This window comes from Grampus griseus, assembly GCF_964374135.1.
Source record: "Grampus griseus genome assembly, chromosome: 3".
Taxonomy (NCBI): domain Eukaryota; kingdom Metazoa; phylum Chordata; class Mammalia; order Artiodactyla; family Delphinidae; genus Grampus; species Grampus griseus.
In genome coordinates, this window is record NC_139019.1 from 111,148,365 (window position 1) to 111,169,637 (window position 21,273).

Sequence of the window (21,273 nt, forward strand, 5' to 3'; positions counted from 1 at the left end):
CCCTAAGGTCCTTGCTAGGGTGTTAAATCTCGTGTCCTGAGAAGGTTCCCTCAAGTCAATGAATTCTTGCTTATCTAGGCTTATATTCCAGTCACCTTGATCAAACACCCAAAAATCTAATTCCAGGGGTATTTTCCTGAATCCTCCCAGTAAGCTACCTAATTTTTCTTGTTTCTTTTCTTCTTTTTAAAAGATCAAGTCCTTTGTTTAAAAAATTTATTTGTTGGGGGCTTCCCTGGTGGCGCAGTGGTTGAGAGTCCACCTGCCGATGCAGGGGACACGGGTTCGTGTCCCGGTCCGGGAAGATCCCACATGCCACAGAGCGGCTAGGCCCGTGAGCCATGGCCGCTGAGCCTGTGCGTCCAGAGCCTGTGCTCCGCAACGGGAGAGGCCACAACAGTGAGAGGTCCACACACCGCAAAACAAAACAAAACAAAAAACAAAACAAAATTTATTTGTTTTATTTATTTTTGGCTGCATTGGGTCTTTGTTGCTGCACACAGACTTTCTCTAGTTGCGGCGAGCGGGGGCTACTCTTTGTTGTGGTGCTCAAGCTTCTCATTGTGGTGGCTTCTCTTGTTGGGGAGCATGGGCTCTAGGCACGCGGGCTCAGAGTTGTGGTGCACAGGCTTAGTTGCTCTGCAGCATGTGGGATCTTCCTGGACCAGGGCTTGAAACTGTGTCCCCTGCATTGGCAGGTGATTCTTTTTTTTTAGAAGATGTTGGGAGTAGGAATTTTTTAATTATTTATTTTTGGCTGTGTTGGGTCTTTGTTTCTGTGCGAGGGCTTTCTCTAGTTGTGGTGAGCGGGGGCCACTCTTCATCGCGGTGCGCAGGCCTCTCACTGTCGCGGCCTCTCTTGTTGCAGAGCACAGGCTCCAGACGCACAGGCTCAGTAGTTGTGGCTCACGGGCCTAGCTGCTCTGTGGCATGTGGGATCCTCCCAGACCAGGGCTCGAACCCGTGTCCCCTGCATTAGCAGGCAGACTCTCAACCACTGCGCCACCAGGGAAGCCCCTGGCAGGTGATTCTTAATCACTGCGCCACCAGGGAAGCCCCTAGATAATTTTTCTAATTCTTTTGGTTTAAGTTAAATTACACTCCGTGCAGTTGGAGCTCTGGGAGGTGCATTTTGATGTCTGCAACACATGCACAGATTACTACTCAACCAAAGATTGGAGGAGAAGCCATGCAGATTTCTAAGTTCCTTCCCTACATAGCTTTCTCTTCTCTTGTATTTTGCCTTGCAAACTCTAGCCACCTTGACCTCCCCAAACTTATATCCCTACCACATAAACTCACCAAATGTGCCAGACTATCGGTGAATCACCATCTCCCTGTTTAGTGATCCAGAAATTGAAGAAAGCCTGTGTGATCATGATTGCTTCAACTCATTTTTCTTCTCTCAGAGATCAGTGTCCTGGGCTGCCTGTTGCCCAGTGTCCAAGACAGTTGTTTCATATTTTTTTCTATTATCTCAGAAATTGGCAGCAATAAAGCAAAACCTTTGACTTGTTAGAGTTTAATACAAATCACCACTTTCACTACTTCTCTGATAGCGCTAACTGTAAGGAAAGCTGGGAAAAGTAGATTTTATTCCAGGCATTCATGTGCTCAGTTAAAAATCAGGGATTTTATTACAAAAGAAGAAGCAAAGAACAGATATTTGGAGATGACTATTAATAACCTGCCTCAGTATTCCAAGTTTACAGCTATTTTTGCTCCATCCTTAGAAAATATTATTCCAACTTTCTTCTGACTTTCATTGTGCTGTTGAAAAGTTACTGTCATTACCCATCATTCATTTGTAGTTATCAGTCTTTGACTACTTTTAATCTTTTTTTCACTTCTTTGGTGTTCTGCACTTTCATGATGATGTATCTGAGAGTGGGTTTCATTTTAGTTATTCTTGGATTCACTGGGATTCCTGAATTTGAGGATTCTTGGGTTTTTTTACACAATTCTGGAAAAATTATCAGCTATTATTTCTTTGAATATTGTATTTCCTCGTTCTTTCTATTTCTTCCTTTTGGAATTCTGATTAGTATTATGTTAGACCTTCTCATACTTCATCCATGTCTCAACTTCTATTTTATCTTTTCTACCTCTTTGTCTTTCTAGGCTATACTCTGGGTAGTTTCTTTAGATCTATTTTATTTTATTTATTTATTAGTATTATTATTTTTTGCGGTACGCGGGCCTCTCACTGTTGTGGCCTCTCTCGTGGTGGAGCACAGGCTCCGGATGCGCAGGCTCAGCGGCCATGGCTCACAGGCCCAGCCGCTTCGCGGCATGTGGGGTCTTTCTGGACCGGGGCACGAACCCGTGTCCCCTGCATCGGCAGGCGGACTCTCAACCACTGCGCCACCAGGGAAGCCCTAAATAACATTTTTTTAAAAATTAAAAAAATAAAGTGCATTCCTCCAGAGAGTATTTGTGTTTGATTGATTCTGACAGGTAACAGGATTCATTATTTACCCATTAGCACTTTAAACCACATTCTAATCTTGGGTTTTTTGGATCACACGTGTAGTTGAAATGTGACACCAAACCTGTATGAAGGATGGTTATGAGTTCTCAGGTTGTTGGTTTGATTTTTTTTTTTTTTTCCATCCAGAGCCAAGGACAAGACAAACAAATTTCTCTATAATCACACTTTGAGGAGTATATTTTGTCTAGTTCACTCTTTACTAAGGGTATCACTTTTTAAGGACTCAGCTTTATGTATAGTTTCCAATACAACTTCTTACCTTGCTTAGGCCCTAGACTTTATCTCCAATGCTCTAAACCACCAGTAACTTTTGGCCATTAATGAGAAGTTTCATAATTGGAATTTTTCAGGATATCCAACACATACAGTCAGATATCTAGTACACGTATTGCCAAGAAAAAGTAGAATTGCTTTTGATCTGAGAAGGCTGAAACTTGATAAAAACTTCAACTAAGCCCTCCTAAAGGCACACAGAATTGTGAGTGCTCTGAAGTTTTAAAGAACTGCAACATGACACCACTAACTGCCAACCCAAGATCTCTTCTGAGAAGCTTGCTCTGTGACATCCATGCCTCAGATTCTTACTGATCATTTTTAACATCATTCATTGATTCTTCAGCAAGTCTTCAAACTACTAAGGTCATTCTGAATTTAAATTATTTGTTCCATACATATCAAGGTACACAATTATATGAAGGTACTGGGGGTAGGATGTAAAAGTACAAAGATATAAATTAAGAGGTAAGTAACTAGCATCATAAAGCAGGATGTGAAACATAAATTTGTTTATATATAATATACAGTATTATATTAAACAATAAAAAACGGTAGTCTAATTTTATTCTTCAAGGTGTTAAATGCATCAGGGTACTTCCTATCACTGTGACTATATTCTATGTTCCTTCTTCCAAAGGAAAGGAAATGAGTGTCACATAGCAGCAACCTACTGAGCTACCAGTTGTAACCCCTTCCACTTACAACAACTCCACTTGGCCAAAGGATTGAAACCAGGACTCCTAATCATCACATGAATATCTACCCAACAGATTTCAAAACTTGACCTGGTTGACTGCCAATTCAGCTGCCACTGCCTCTGCTGTTCCCACTTCTCTGCATGACTTTTGGTAGCCACAGAGAACCAAGTAATGGCAATCCCATCAGCCCCGGTCCGGGAAGATCCCACATGCCGCGGAGCAACTAAGCCCGTGCACCACAACTACTGAGCCTGCGCCCTAGAGCTCACAAGCCACAACTACCAAAGCCCGCACGCCTAGAGCCCGTGCTCTGCAACAAGGGAAGCCACCACAAAAAGCCCGCGCACTGCAACAAAGAGTAGCCCCCGCTCGCCAAAACTAGAGAAAGCCTGAGCACAGCAACAAAGACTGAACGCAGCCAAAAATAAATACATTTATTAAAAAAAAGTAATGTAACATTTTATACATGTAGAGCAGACATGTATTTGTCATCCATGCCAACTTCACATCTAAACAAATAGAGACCAAGGCACAGTTTCCCTCAGAATTTCACAGGCAGTGTACAACAACAGTAAAGGGCACCCGTAGACCTAATTTATTACCAAAGTGAAGGAAGTCAGGATAAACTCGGACAACTTGGACAAAAGAACTAAGATTAAAGACCATAATTCTGGGGAATTCCCTGGTTGTCCAATGGTTAGGACTCTGTGCTTTCACTGCTGTGGCCTGGGTTCAATCCCTGGTCGGGCAACTAAGATCCCACAAGCCATGTGCGTGGCCAAACAAACAAAACCATAATTCTGCATCTTTGAAGGAGACAACTACATTTCATCAGTACAGTACAAACTCACTATGTCCTGTGTGTATTAAACTTTATCTCAGTAAGTCCTCACAAAATCTCTAAGAGATAAGCTATTCTTGTCCCCATTTTCCAACTGAGGAAAACTGAGGCAACAAAATACCACACACATACTCCCCAGTGAAGAAGTGGTAAAAGCCATGATTTTAATTTAAGCAATCTGATTATAATCTGGACTCTGTTATACTATGTGGCTTTTTTTTTTTAAGATTTCTTTTCATGTGGACCATTTTTAAAGTCTTTACTGAATTTGTTACAATATTGCTTCTGTTTTACGTTTTGGCATTTTGGCTTTTTGGCCCCGAGGCATGTGGGATCCCAGCTCCCTGACCAGGGATCAAACCACCTCACCCCCTGCATTGGAAGGAGAAATCTCAACCACTGGGCAGCCAAGGAAGTCCCATACCACAATGCTTTTAATAAAAATTGAATGTTCATTCAACAAATATTTTTAAAAAGAAAAAAGCCCCAGAAATTTATAGGTATAGTTTCAATAAATATTCTGATACCACTAGATATTCTGTTTAAAGGACAGCAATTAAAAGGAACCAATTTTCTAAACTCAAATCTATCAAACAACAATCCAGGGAAGTCTATTGATAGCAGATTATTCCATTATAAATCTGGTTTTTAAGGTTTTTCATGAGGCAGCAGATGCTTTAAACATTTTAATAATACTGTTCAATGTAATAATTAGTAGCCACAAAGAAATTACTCAGAGATGCCCAAGAGATGCTGCCTGAAATTTATGTAAATAATCTAGGGCTTGGTTTGAAAGGTCCTAAGACTTTGGAGTCATTCACCTGAGGAAACCCAAATCCTAGCATGCATTTTTATTACATTTCTCATCTCAGGGAGTAAAAACCACTGATTTAGAGCAAAAAGCACTGCCTCATTAGGATCCCATCTTCATACACTAGTTCAGTCCAACAGGGAACTGAATGGCTAGTCCTGTTAGATCAGAGCTGACACTAGCTCCAGGTCCTGAAAATGCTGGACATTGAGCTCCCTCTGGAGGAGATTAGGACTAAGTGACTTCAAAGAGAACTTCAGAATCACCTTTACTCTTTGGCAAGAGGGCCACAGAGACCATGTAATAGCCCCTGGATAGCTGGAATCTCTATACTGTTATCCATTAAATGAAAAGCCAATTGTGAAGAGCAAGCACCTTAACCCAAAGTTAGTCTGAAAGTCAATCGGAAGCAAACTTCATTTTATTTACCTCTTTGAGTTATATATTTCGTTTATTCTTTCGATACTATACAATTAAGCAAGCAAATTACTTCACTTATTCTAAGCCAAGAGAGTTAACTGAGAGACCTTCATAACACTGAGACAATACTCATATAATTTCTCACTCTATGACAAGTACTAAGGGTACTAATTTAGGACTTGCCTGGTCTCCTGACACGCAGTCACTAAAGAAACAGAAATGTGGTGACTTACGGTGGATAATCTAAAATTCTGACCCAGATACTGTAACTCACTTAGTAGAGCATTATTTTTTTTTACCCTTTCACTTGTCTTACCTGAATTTCCTTGTCTCTTTATAAATTTTGAGATACAATTTTTCTAACTTATCTGAGATTCCTCTGAATTCTGTTTCTAAAAAGCATCTTTCAGTTTTACCTATAAATGTAACTAAGTTTCAATTCCTCCATTAAAACACTAACAAACTGTAAGTTCACCTTGTCTACTTCACCTTTAAACTCCGTGCTGAATGACTGCTATTCATTCCTTGTTCAGCTACTTGAACAATGAATATTAGCATGCTATAGGAAGCACATTCTACCACACCAATAAAATTACTTCATATTTTATTCTTTGGTTTTTTTCAAGTGATTACTATGTAGGTGCTTAATAAATTCATTCATTCATTCACAAAGAAAATGCTATTGAGTGTCAATATATGCTAGGCACTATTCTATGCTGGGGAATACCGCAACAAACAAAACACTAAATTCCCTGCCCTCATGTAGTTCACAGTTTATTGGAGGGACACCATTAATAAATAAAGCTTGTCAGATAGAGAAATGCTATATGAAGAAGTAAAACAGGAAACAGAAATGGGAATGGGGAAAGTTGTCATTTTAAGTAACATGGTAGAGAAAGCTTCATATACGAGTAAAAGGAGGTTGTCCTGAACAACAGAAGAAGGTAAAGGAGGGAACCATGCAGTGACCTGAGGAAAGATATTTCTCAGCAGAGGAAACAGTAAAAACAAAGGTTCTGAGGCAGAAGCATAGTCAGGAACAGCAAGGAGGCCAGTGGGCCGGGAACAGAATGAGCAATAGAGAAGAGAAGTAGCAAATAGCGTCAAAGAGAGGGTAGAGGCATACTGTGTAGGGTCGTGGAGGTTATTGTAATGTCTGCGCTTTTCCTTTGTGTGAAGTGGGAAGCATGGGGGGTTTTGAGCAGAGCAATGACATCATCTGATTTATGTTTTATTAAGAATACTCAGGCAGGGGGAAGAGTCAAGATGGCAGTGTGGGAAGACACAGAGTTAGTGTCTCCCCACAACTAGGGCTCCTGCTGGCCGCTGGTAGGGGACTCTGACCCCCAAGAAGATGGGAGGAAGCCCAGAGTGAACCGGTAGGATGTAGGGGGACCAAGGGGGGAGGAGAAGTGGAGGCCACACAAGTTCAGCATCCCTGAGGCTGGGGAGATCAGGAGAGGCAGATGGGAGAGACTCTCCAGGAAGAACAGGAGAGGAGCGGAGGGCGATTGCCCCACCCACTTGGGCCCAGGGAGCCTGCTGAGAGGGTCCCCTGCCCTCCAAGACCCGCCCTTAGCCCTCCCTGCGCCCCCCCCCACGCCGCATTGGTCCTGGGGGCATAGGAGGGAAGGGGGAAGTGGGGGGGTGGGGGATGGGATCAGGAGAGGCAGGTGGGAGGGGCCCTCCCAGACCCCAGACTGGAGGAGACTTGCCAATTTGTATTTTTAAGATTTAAAAGAAAAGACACTACCAAAAAAAAAAAAAATCTGTTCCTCTTCAAATTCTTCCCCTTACAATGGCCATCTCCACCCTAAAATTAGAAACCAAGCCAAAAAGTGGGATAAGAATGTAAATACATGTTGCCAAAACCTCGCCTGTATTAATGTTAAATTATATGTAACAATATATTCTATATAAACTATTAAATGATAAACATGCTGGTCAAGCCAAAAGATTTGCTTCAATGCTTTGCTCAATTTCCATCCTTTTAAACAACCTTCATGATGTTTAAATACTGCTCCAGAACATCCAGTGTGAAACCAAACCCACATTTCATGCTTATCAAGTGTATTTGTTTGCTCAGAAATGTTTGGTGCTCCCAGACATTGGGATCTCACTTTATTACACATTTAGAAACTCTTCCATCTATAATTATAAAGTTCTGAACCAAAGCTAAGAATGACCACTGATCAAACATGACTGAGATAACAGGTCATCAAATAAAATTATATGACTTAACGTAAGCTGTAGTTGTATTAGGATGTACCAGTCAGGAAGTTTTTATAAATTAATGTTCAAATTAAGAAAACATGAATAATTTACAGATTAATAAATTTTAAAACAAATTTAGGTGAGTATACACATAACTACACAGGATTTACGATATATCTGTAGAATTCTCTAGTCAGCATTTTTGTGTATGTAATATTAATAAAAAGGATTTTTTTTAACCATATAGTGATTCTGGGGTTCCCTGAATTTTCAGCTGCTGCATTTTCTACTCTACATCTGGCAGGTTCTTCTTCCTTTCAGTTTGTGCATTTCCTGTATTCTAAACAGTAAATAGAAACAGGACCTTAACTGAGGAAATGGTGAGTCTTTGGCTAAGGAAATACAGCCACAGATAAGTACTTGTAATTTGCACCTGGGGGTTATTTTATAAGGTACAGGAAGACTATTTAGCAAAGTATTCCTTATTATCACCATGAGACAAAATTGAAGGTGGCTTTTCTATGGACTCTTCTCTCTTGCCTAACTCACTCATCAGCAGTAATTAGAATTTCTCTCTAGGTCACAGAGTCTATTCAATTCATGTATATACTATTAACTGGGAAGTGCCTGGATGTGATTTGGTAATTCAAAAAGAAATCAATGAATAGAACAAATAAGTTGCCATTCCCTATCTTAGTTTTTTAAAACATGTCATATTCTCTCATGCTCTAAATTAGCAAACTACCAACTCGAAATTTAGGAAATTTTCTTAATTCTCACATTAATTTATTAAAAGCATTTGAACCAGTCATATGCAATTTCAGTAGCTTGTCAGAACTGCATTTGAATGATTACTACAAATAAACTACAACCATCATTGACGACTTCTGGATATTTCTAACACCTACAACTGTTTCAATGTTACTTTTTTTTTTTTTTTTTTTTCAGTACGCGGGCCTCTCACTGCTGTGGCCTCTCCCGTTGCGGAGCACAGGCTCTGGACGCGCAGGCTCAGCGGCCATGGCTCACGGGCCCAACCGCTCCGCGGCATGTGGGATCTTCCCGGACCGGGGCACAAACCCATATCCCCTGCATCGGCAGGCGGACTCTCAACCACTGCGCCACCAGGGAAGCCCTCAACGTTACTCTTAAAAAGAGCGTCTTTTCAGGAGTTCTACACCATATGTACAAAAAGGGGTTTTCCTTTCCTACTTACTTTTGTATTTTTAAAATGACAGAACTGTCTTAAGAGTTCCTTTCTTCCTGCATTAAAATGTAATTTTAGTTCTGGGGGCTCTCATAGGACAGTAGGATAAACACATGTAGCACATTACTAGTCTGCCCAAACTCAAGAGCCCTAACTCACCCAATCATTCAAAAAATCTGCAAATGGTGTGCTGTTCAACATGCTGTGACCCAGGTTTAAAAGTTTAAAGCCACCTTATTACTTTTTATAACAAACTAAAAGATGACCATTAATGCCTTTCTTGTTCTACCTAGAAAATATTTCTTTTCTGCAAAGTTGACTGTGGACTTGTTAACAAGTTCTAGGCCAGGAATAAGGCATAAATGTCACTGTGAAAATATATCTAACAGTGTCTGATAACTCTTACCTGAATGTTGTAGAGATTCAATAGACTTAGTTAAAATACATCCTTACATAATTTCAGATCAAAGTTTCTATCTTCTAATTTCTTCAGATTTCCTTAGGAAGTATGTACTAATTTTATCATGAATAAAAATGTAGTCAATTTTATTTAGAAAATAAGAAACTGAGATAACAAAGTTAATGACCTCACAGGTGTACAGGATAGAAGACTGTCAATATAATTTAATTCAGTGGGTGCTCAGCATAATCCCTTTCCCTTAAAAGAGTACCTTTAAAGAGTATTCATTTAGATGTTGATGGCTTCAAGATTCCCAAATAAAATTCAAGATTATCTGATAGCTGAGAGCAAATCTTTGAAAATAGGACAGGAGGTGGAGAGCAGAGATGGGGGAGTAAATTATACAAAAAAAACAGGAAGAAAAAGGCTAAAGACAAAATACATATGTTCTTGTGGCCAGTATAATCCTATGTTTATACCATTATTCCTTTCCTCTGGCATGGTTTACCCACCACCAGGTAGTATACATAACACACATACTATTTTCCCTGGGTACCATATACTCAATCACTCAACATTCAAATGAGAGTTCATATTTACTACCCTCAAAAAATAACTTCTAAAAATCTTTTGTAATTGGTTATTCTAGGAAATTTTAGTTCTGTTTCTAGAGGTCAAAGATTACAGAATTATGAATTTTTATCTGACTTTCCAACAGTAGTAACTAAAATTATATAATAAGTCAAGGGTTCTAAACAGCATTACTTAGTAAAAGCTATAAATAAAAAAGTCTTACCTCTTGTTTTTCTTGATATTGATCTGCATTAAGTTGGTATTTTAGATGAATCTGTTTTCTTTGATTTCCTCTTCATCACTTTTATCTGTTTAACTTTTGCAAAAATATCTACAACAATGAGAACTTTTTACTCCTACCTTGAAATTTTACTTTACTTTTCAAGAGTTTTAAATGGAAATTCTGATATACACTAAAGTCAGTTTCTGAGTTTATTATAAAGGAACTGAACAAATCATGAGTTGTAATGGTATTATGTGCCAAACATAAATGATTTGCTATATAATTTTACTAACAGTCTACCAGTCTGTCCTCTAAATAAAGAGGACATTTATTTATAAAATTCTGAGTATAACTGTTAAGTGGATCAGATAATTCTTGAGCTATGCAAGTACTATTTTCTTGCTCTTATATTATCTTTTCACAAGGTGTCACTGTTCTTCAAAGAAACATAATAATAACACTGAAAAAAATGAGTTTCATTTTATGAGCTCAGTACATGTTATAAATCTTAATCTACTAAATCCTTGGATGCCTGAAGCACACATATCATTCCTCCTATTATATGCGCAAGTTATCACAGAGAAACAGAGGAAACTGATTTACCCTAGGTCATATACTAAACCAAAAACACCTTCCTCAAATACTGTTCTAACATTCCAACAAAATTGAGCTAATGAAAATTTTACTTTTTAAAGTTTTCTTAACACTGTTTTAAAGTTATCTCCTTTAAGTCTTACCCATTATTTCACTATGGGAAAAAATTTTTCATCAGCTGAAAATATTTTACATAGCAATATACTCCTTTCTACCTAAATCACATTATAACATCTAAGTTATATTACCAAAAAAGGTCTTGTAAAAGATTAAGTCTGTAGATTTCCAAAGCTATGCAACAAATGTGTACCTTCCATTCCTTTCATCCCCTTTGATTGTATTGTGAAAGGCAATTCTGGGAAATGGAATTCTTTCCTGTTAGTTCTGGAAAAATTCAGCTTCCTTTTGTTTCCATTTGCCATTTGGTCACTTTGACCTGTTCGCTCATTAAACACACCCTTCTCCATTTGGCTCTAAAAAAACCAAATAAACAAGCGTTAATTTGAAGAAAGGTATGTAACTACTTATTGAATGACAAGCCTACAAATGCCAGCCATTTGGATGGTATAAGATAGGCATACAAATAACTATCTTTGCAAGGTTATTTTAATAAGTAAGAAGTAGAAGAGAATACCATCAAACATATAAACAGATCAAACTCCAATAAAAATTTTATAAAGTAAACTTTTTCTAGCATATTCAATATGCTAAGAATAGTCTTGACCACGAGAACCACAGTCTCAACTTTTAATTTTTGATCCTATTCATTGCATTTTGACTTTGGACAAATTGCTTCAGTTCGTTTTATTAATAACTTATTTTTCTATTTACAAAATGATGTGCTCTGGACACTGGGAAAACCCAAAGGAAAAAATTACTTGTGAACTCAGCATTCTAGAAAAACTTTTGTGTTACCTGTTTTTGCTCACTTGACAACAGATGATAGAAACTTTCCTAGGTTAATGAACACTCTTCCACAATGTAATGCATAGTATCCCACTGTGTGGATGTACTTTAACGTACTTAACCAGTCACTTGCTCTTGGATGGATCTGTGTTGTTTTCAATGTTTTATTATTATAAATAACACTGTTGCGGCCTCTCCCGTTGCAGAGCTCGGGCTCCAGACGCGCAGGCTCAGCGGCCATGGCTCACGGACCCAGCCGCTCCGCGGCATGTGGGATCTTCCCGGACCAGGGCACGAACCTGTGTCCCCTGCATCGGCAGGCGGACTCTCAACCACTGCGCCACCAGGGAAGCCTGTGTGCTTCAATTTTTAATTGAACTATTTTCCTATGTGAAAAATGAGGAAATGAACTACATTGATTATGTTTTCTTGTGAAAAGATGTAACTATTTGGTAATTGCTCTTAATCTAAAAAGTAAGATATTAAAATCATTTCTTGGAAGTGAAAAACCAAAAAGTCTCGTGACTTTTTTTTTAATATTTATTTATTTATTTGGCTGTGCCGGGTCTTCATTGAAGCATGCGGGATCTTTTTTTTTTTTTTTTCAGTTGCGGCATGCAGGATCTAGTTCCCTAGCCAGGGATCGAACCGGGCCCCTGCACTGGGAGAGTGGAGTCTTAACAACTGGACCACCAGGGAAGTCCAGTCTTGTGACTTTCGGATTCCGACTCAGTCTTGTGACTTTTAAAGGTGAAAATCTTAACTTCTTTTCCCAAGTCACACATTAAATACACAAATCAAGTTATAAGAAATTAAAATTGTGAAAGCACTAAGGAAATGATGACCTATTTTCACTTCAGGAAAAAAAAAAAAGGAAACTAAAAGCACGTTAAAAAAAATGTTAGAGCCCCAAACATAGAGAAAATGACAGAAGGTGGGGGGATAAGTTGAAAGAGGCCATATTTTAATGACGAGCTTCTTGCCTTACTTGAGTGGGACCTGTATCCTCATGCCTATTAAATATAACTTGTCCAATAGATTGTGAAGAAGTACGTCTCTTTTTTGCTCTTTCAGTTAACCTATTATTTAAAAAAGAATGAGAAGTTATTAGAACTTCCCAGAAGTGCTTCTGTTTTAGCTTCAATAATGATGTTATACCATGGTAGTCTACTATTTGAACAATAAGTGCGAAAATGCAACTGTTAGTCCTTAAGTACCAATTGCTCTAAGTAAAGAGGTGAAAACAGTGCAGAGAACAACTCACACATGGCTAACATCAGTGGTGACAACCATGTTGTCAGGTTACTCCAGCTGGCCTACTTGGTCCCTTCTGTCTGTTCTGAACCTGGATCTCTTAACTACTGGGTTCATGACCTTCCGAGCTCTCTGACCAAGGCTAGTTTGTAACTATGGTTATTGCAACCATGGTTTAGGAGTCACCTCAAGAACGATTGGATGCCTGCTGTCTATATTCTGTTGTACAGACATGTCCACTTGCCACCTCTGCAGACCACTAAGCTTCACAACTTATAGCCCAAATCAGTCTGTTAGGATTGGCTTAGGATAACTGAACTAAGCCTGCTTCCCCAACTAGAGCCACAGTAATTTCCCTAAATTTAGAATGGGCCCTGATGCCTTGCTAGGCAGACCCTCGTCATCCATTACACTGCCCTTGATTAACCAGACTTATGGTACCAGTCTCTCAATCTGTATTAGTAGTTAAATCTAAAATCGGTCCAATATGCTGTTTTTATCCCAAAATTTGACCTTGAAAAGCTACTTGACTACACACGATTATTTTCAACTATCTTTTCTCCATTTAGACAATTTGCTATGATACGAATATAAAGCTTACTTTATTATTCAAAGGCACATCAATACCAAAACTGAGGTCACACTACATTTTTCTCTTCAAATGGGAAGTAATTTTTCTGAGAGACTTTTTTTTTTTAATGAGGTTTTTCCAAACAGCATTAGTGAAAAACTAAACACCTAGAGAGCCAAGAAAAGTTAATTTCTTCTGTAGCATTCATACGAATCACTTAGTAATGGTCCATTATATGATTATAATTTCAATATACCTTCAAATTCAGTTTATATATAGACACTACGAAGTTGATTCTTTGAAATACCATTATATAAAAACACTGTATTACTGAGGTCCATTACCTTCTGTTTCTTTTCTGTTAAAACTCACCTTGAATTGTAGTGGAAGAGATTTGAAGCCATCAAATTCCTGCTACTTAGATTGATAGGTGGCATCACCATACTACTTCCAGCATGTGGATCGTCTTTCATGCCCATAGAGTTAGTGCTGGGATTGACAGGGTTTGGTGGTCCACTGATTACAGGTTTTATATCTTGAGACACAGTATGAGCAATTTCAACTGCATCCTGTTGAAAATGTCCACCTTCACACTCTATCTTTTTTGGTTCTAAGATATCTCCTTTTCCTCCTTTAACTTTAATAACTCTGACTTTGATCTCCTTGGGCTTTTTCTTTTTTTCCATTTCCTAGAAAAAATACATCCAAAATCTGAGTCAGGAGAACAGTTATTTTTATCATTAGAGTACTAACTATAAAATAGTTATACTGGCTAAAAAGAAGACCAATTTTTACCTTTCCCAAAACTGAAGTACTTAGCAGTGTATTGGTATAAACTGTTTTTCTATCATCTTTCATAAATTCATTTTCTTTAGAATTCTCTTTTGGCTTTATGAATGAATTGACTTTTCCTTCTTGTAGCAATTTAGCTCTCAGTTCCGGTATGAATCTGATAAAACAAGCAATATCAAATACTTTTATTTATGTTGATAGAGTATTTTATCTTTAAAAGACTTTCTAATCAATTAATTTGCATTTGAGCTACAGCATAAATAAGTTATCAGTAATGCATGCCAAGAGATGGCACAATATTTACCTAATACAAATTGTGTCCTGGTAAAGATACATCTTTCTAAAATTTTTCCGCGGTAATCTACTATTAATAAAATTTTACAAGATAGACTTATATGAATTAGATTCCTTTTGTGATGCAATGTTTACTTAATAAAAGCATCGTTTTTAATTTTGATAAATATACTATTATTTTCAAGGAAGACTCAGGCCACTTTGTCCCTTTTGTGGTTCTTCAAAGTAACAGGACTTAAAAGATGAACCAGTTTCTAAAATCTTACTCTAGACAAATATTTTCAGAACAAAATGTAATAGAATACATCAACATTGAAGGGAGATTGTTTTGGTTTTAGTTAGGCTTTTTTAAAGTTATTTATTTTTTAATAGAAAATCCATTCACATGGCTCAAAACTCAAAAGGTTATACCGAAAAGTCTCCTTTCCACCCCTCTCCCGGAGTTGCACAGTTTCCCTCCTTGAAGCAGCTACTGCCATCAGTTTGGGACTGAATGAATTCTACCATGAATGAATTCTTCCCTAGAATTATAGTAAAGGGTAGTGTGAGGAGATGAAGAAAATAACCAGTATCATTAGTTTGGCTGAATAAGAAAATGCACATTTCTGTTAAAACTTCCTTGCATTGCAGAAGGTCCATGAAAAAAAGAGGCCTCTTATCCAATTAAAAGGTCTTCCCCCAAACATTTTCTGAGGCTCCTATTATTGGAACTCAAGAACTTTCACCCCATAATAGTAAAATCCTAATATCTAAATACCCAAGAGAAATCAGTCTATGTAGAATTGATAGGAAACAATTTTTTTATTCAGTAACTGACACTTCTTATCAATGGCACTTTTTTTTTTTTTTTTTTGCGGTATGCGGGCCTCTCACTGTTGTGGCCTCTCCCGTTGCGGAGCACAGGCTCCGGACGCGCAGGCTCAGTGGCCATGGCTCACGGGCCCAGCCGCTCCACGGCATGTGGGATCTTCCCGGACTGGGGCACGAACCCGCGTCCCCTGCATCGGCAGGCGGACTCTCAACCACTGCGCCACCAGGGAAGCCCTCAATGGCACTTTTAATATATCTTCTCATTTTTTTAGATTAAAATTCCTGAAATGCCTGAAGTTCTAGTTACTCTCAAAGATTCCCTTTTCTTTGCCTTTTTCTATTTTGGTCTATCTTCAATGGAGGTCCTAGTCTTTTCTATGCCTGATCTTAACTCCATCACATTTTTAATTAATATTCATGTTTGTGACCTCATATGCAAAGGCAAACTGAATGATTTTGCAATTAATGAGAAACCTTTCCTGTTTCTTTCAAAGCCCAAATAGAAAATGGTGTGTTTTTTTAAGAAGCATGGCTGACTTATGAGTCTACATTGTCATTATATATTTTAGATACAATGTGAGACAGAGACAGGCTTTAAGAGGCATGGTCCCTGTCTTCAAGGAACTTCCAGTTTGGTGGGGAGAATAAAACAACAGGAACTGCAACAGAGAATAAGTAAAGCAGAGAAAAAAAATCATCTGGGGAATGAATGCTAATTGTAATATATAGATCAGAGATGCTATCAGAGAGGAAAAACTGGACTATTCTGAGTCAGAGGTCTAAATGGAAACAAAGCTAGAAAGTATTTATTGTTTATTTAATGTTATCTCTGGCCTATAATGAGAATTGAAAATGCATGTGAAGAGCTTAGCACACTGCCTAGGACATAGTAACTGTGTAATGAATGTTATGTACACTTTTTTTTATTATTAGAATTTTCACCATGACATCTGTAAGTCTACCATATACTTAGTCAATACAGAAACTCAGTAAGCTTTTGATAAATTGAATTCTTCTGTTGTGTAACATTAACCTACATAGCAATTTTCATGCTAGCAAAACATCCTAATATAAAACACGAAAAAGTCCACACTCACTCAAAATGCTTACTTTTCAATAAATCCATCTCTAGTAAAATACTCATGATGCAAAAGATCAGTAGATGATATCCGCTCAGCAGGATCAATTTGTAAACAAGCCTAGAAAATGAAAAAAGATTCTATGTTAAACAAACTCTTAACAGGGCTCCTAAAGGTAAATGTTAAATTTATTTCACAAATGTAGGTGTAATTAATTACCCAGAGCTAAAATAGTTCTTGAAAAGATGGAATTAGACCTCAGGAATTTCTGACAGTGAGTTCTGACGACTTATTTCCCTAAGAAATTTGTACTTGTAAGGCATTATTACAGGTTAAATGGTCTGTGATTCTAGCCAAAACAGAAGTCGGTCTATTTCTGCTGGAATTAGCAGGAATTAATTAGCTCATTTTGATCCTCTTATCAGCCCTGTAAGGTGGAAAGTTCATGGATTATCATTTCCATTTTACAGAACTAGAAGCATGATTAGTGATTTGCCAAACTAGAATTTTAATTCATATTGTCTGATTACTAATCCAGTGCTCTTTCTACGGCATAAAACAGTTTCACAAATATCCAAGCCCCCAAATCTTTCAATAACGCAGTATCAGAACAGCTCTTTTCTGTTTCCCTAACTTGGGAGGACTTCAACTGAATAGAGAACCAAAAAAACCCCCACAAAACAAAAAGAGACAATGGAAGTAAGAGTTTTGGATAAGGGGCTTCCCTGGTGGCGCAGTGGTTAACAGTCTGCCTGCCAATGCAGGGGATGCGGGTTCGAGACCTGGTCCAGGAATATCACACATGCTGCGGAGCAACTGAATCCACGTGCCACAGCTACTGAAGCCCGCGTGCCACAGCTACTGAAGCCCGCATGCCACAGCTACTGAAGCCCGCGCACCTAGACCCTGTGCTCTGCAGCAGGAGAGGCGACCACGGTGAGAGGCCCGCGCACCACAGCGAGGAGTGGCCCCCGCTCGCCGCAACTAGAGAGGGCCCACGCACAGCAACGAAGACCCAATGCAGCCTTTAAAAATACATAAAATAAATATAAAAATTTAAATTATTAAAAAAAAGAGTTTTGGATAATAAGATGCACATAATGAACCTATATATAATTAAATAATTATAAATAGAACACATTTCTTTAATCAAAATATTAAAGACAGAATTTGAATAAAAGCTATTTACCTTATAATATTCATTCTTCCTCTAAAAAGCGGCAAAACATACTACTAATAGTTAACTTTTATTTATGCTTACTATGTGCCATACAACACTCTATCTAGCCTCTTCCTATTACTTGATCCCAACAACAATCCTACAAGGTGGGTAGTATTACTATCCTCACTGTACAGATGAGAAGACTAAGGCCCAGAGAGGACAAGTAATTTGTCTAAGATCTCATAAATATAAAAGATAGTTAAAGTCCAGAATATCCAAAGTAACTGCATACAATTTATTACACTTTTGTTTATTTCAAAAGGTGTACGTTTAAATTGATTCACAGAAAAAGTCGTAGAGATCTGCTATACAACAATGTGAATACAGTTAACAACACTGTACTGTACATATTAAAATTTGGTAAGAGGATAGATTATATGTTATGTGTTTTTTACCACAATTTAAAAAAAGTTGACTCACAAAGTAAAACTGAGTCCATTATCTTTATGATGTGGGAATATTCAGATCCTTAAGACTGCAACTAGCTAAAAATACGTGCTTATATTAGAACATAATAGTTATCCAACAACAAAACTTAGGAAGAAAAATGCTAAAAGGTCATAGCTTATTAGAAGCAGATAGATATTCTTTCTGTGAATAATATAATTCACAAAATTTAAATACTTGCCCTACTTTGGAAAATGTAAAATATCATACTTTGAGAAACAGACTGGCAGTTCCCCCTGAAAATAAAAATACACATCTACACAAAGACTTATAAGTGAATGTTAATAGCAATTTTATTTGTAAAAGCCAAAAAGAGGAAACAACCCAAAACAGGAGAATAGATAAAAAATTGTGATATATCCATACAATGTAATACTACTCAGCAATAAAAAGGAACAAACTACTGATACACACAAAAACATGAACTGAATCTCTAGACTACAATGCTGATAAAGAAGCCTGACATAAAAAAGTATATCCTGTTTGATTCCATTTGTAGACTATTCTAGAAAATGTAAACTATAGTTACAAATAAATCAGTGGTTATCTGGGGATAGGAATGAAGGGAAAGATGGATTACAAAAGGACACAAGAACATTTTGGGGAGTGATGCAAATGTTAGGTATCTTTGTTGTAGTGGTGGTTTCACAGGTGTATACATCTATCAACTCATCAAATTATACATCTGAAGTACATATAGTTTACTGTACAGAAATTATACCATAATAAAATTGTTTAAAAAATTTAAATCTAGGAAAAAAATACATGCTCTACACCAGGTATTAAGATGTATTTTAGGGAATTCCCTGGTGGTCCAGTGGTTAGGACTAGGCGCTTTCACTGCCAGAGCCTGGGTTCAATCTCTGGTCAGGGAACTAAGATTCCACAAGCCGTGCGGTGCAGCCAAAAAACAAAAAGATGTATTTTAAAGTTACACTAATCAATCAAAACTGTATCTGTACTAGAATAAAGAGAGAAGTCAACAAAATAGAAACAGACCCAAGCACGTATAAGCATTTTGTCTACGATAAATGTGGCATTCCAAATCATCAGATTATTCAAGTTGAAAAAAAGTAGTTACAACATATACAACAAAAGACTAATATGTTTATTATTTTGCAAATCAATATAAAAAGATACTTGAAATGACAAATAGGTTAAGGATTCTTAAAATAAGAAATACAAATGACCAATTAATATTAGTAAAATATCCAACTTTCCTGTAACGCCCTAAGTGCAATTTTAAGAAAGGTATTTTATTTCTAGTTTATTAAGTTGGCAAATATTTTTTAAATTATAATATTCTGGGACTTCCTTAGTGGTGCAGTGGTTAAGAATCCGCCTGCCAATGCAGGGGACACAGGTTCGAGCCCTGGTCCAGGAAGATCCCACATGCTGAGGAGCAACTAAGCCTGTGAGCCACAACTACTGAGCCTGTGCTCTAGAGCCCGAGAGCCACAACTACTGAGCCCATGCACCACAACTACTGAAGCCCACGCACCTAGAGCCCGTGCTCCTCAACAAGAGAAGCCACCACAATGAGAAGCCCATGCACAACAATGAAGAGTAGCCCCACTTGCCACAACTAGAGAAAAGCCTGCACACAGCAACGAAGACCCAATGCTGCCAAAAATAAATAAATAAAATTTAAAAATAAAAAAATTATAATAATCAATGTTAGATTGAGAATGGAGATTTATATCCAGTGCTACTTGAGTATAAATTAATGAAACCTTTCTGGAGAAAAAAACAGCAAAATATATCAAAAGTCCTAAAAAGTGTAAACCCTTTGGTCCACTAGTCACACTTCTAGGAATTTATCCCAACAATACAAGTTCATAAAAACATATAAAAGATGTTTACTGGGCTTCCCTGATGGCGCAGTGGTTGAGAGTCTGCCTGCCGATGCAGGGGACATGGGTTCGTGCCCCGGTCTGGGAAGATCCCACATGCCGCGGAGCAGCTGGGCCCGTGAGCCATGGCCGCTGAGCCTGCGCGTCCGGAGCCTGTGCTCCGCAACGGGAGAGGCCACAGTGGTGAGAGGCCCGCGTACCACAAAACAAAAAAAAAAAACAAAAACAAAAAGATGTTCACTGTAGCAACTTTACCAATAGTGAGAGAAAAAACCTGAAAACAAATGTCCAAATTGCAAGATCAGTTAAATAAACTATAGTACAGTCATACAATGAAACACTATGTAAGCCCTAAAATTATGATGTAGCTCCATACTTACTGACATGGTAGTATGCTTAAAATATACTGCTAAGTGAAAATAAACAGATTACATAGCAGTGTGTAAAGTATGATACCTTTTAAAAAGCATAAACTTCTATGCTTGTAGTTGGTTGGGAAAAGCCCAGAAGTATATAAACCAAAATGTTAATAGTAATTTTTCCTGGATTGTGGGGTTGGGAAAATCTTAACTTCTCCTCTTTGTTTATCAAGTATTCCTGTTTTTCTTATGATCATTAGGTATTCTTTGTATGATCAAAACTATGACATGAAAAAAGAAAGAAACTGAAGTGAAAATGTAGTAAACAAGTCTTATCCTTTAATAAACTCTAGTTCTTTCCAAGTACCAAAGAAACAACTTTCTTCCTTTGATAATAGTCTTTAGATGTTACATGTCATATGTTTAATTTTATCTAAATAACAGCAACAACAGTTAACATTAACAACATTTGTTGATAGCTTCTTCAAGGCTCTGTGCTGAGAATATTTCTACCATTACCTCATTTAATCCTCCAGCTCCAGAAAATAAATATTGTTAATGTTGTTTTACAGCCCAGTAAACTGAGGCACGGAGACTGACTTGCTCAAGTTTACAGAGCTAATTAGTGACAGAGCTGAGTTTTAAACAAAGTTCATGTGAATCCAGAGCCCCTTCTTATAAACATCACACTATACTTGCTTTGAAATTTAGGTAACCACTTTTTTAAGGGCTGTACATTGGAAACAAGATACCTTAGTTGACCCTGGGAAAGGAAATTGGCTGGAAAGAGAAAATAAATAGAAGCAAGTAACTCTCTCACATTTTGAATTTTGTACTAAGTATGCTGGTATATTTATTATGTAGTTCAAAATAAAATTTAAATTTTAAACTAATTTAAAAGTGCTATATAATGTTTTGCTTCCTCCGATTCAACCTGA

General features: G+C 37.7%; 1 protein-coding gene across 6 annotated transcripts in view; it reads right to left on the reverse strand.

Moving 5' to 3' along the window:
- Positions 1-21,273, reverse strand: part of CDKL3 (cyclin dependent kinase like 3) — an 83,525-nt gene that overhangs the window by 30,143 nt on the left and 32,109 nt on the right. For all 6 annotated transcript variants that reach the window (XM_082650808.1, XM_082650809.1, XM_082650806.1 and 3 more), the window contains 6 exons: positions 16,486-16,574; positions 14,275-14,428; positions 13,852-14,168; positions 12,643-12,733; positions 11,059-11,221; positions 10,155-10,262 (listed from right to left, as the gene is read on the reverse strand). In XM_082650808.1, coding sequence (XP_082506934.1) covers positions 10,183-10,262; positions 11,059-11,221; positions 12,643-12,733; positions 13,852-14,168; positions 14,275-14,428; positions 16,486-16,574 — 894 coding nt within the window. In that variant the 3' untranslated portion in view covers positions 10,155-10,182. The remainder of the gene's footprint in view (positions 1-10,154; positions 10,263-11,058; positions 11,222-12,642; positions 12,734-13,851; positions 14,169-14,274; positions 14,429-16,485; positions 16,575-21,273) is intronic.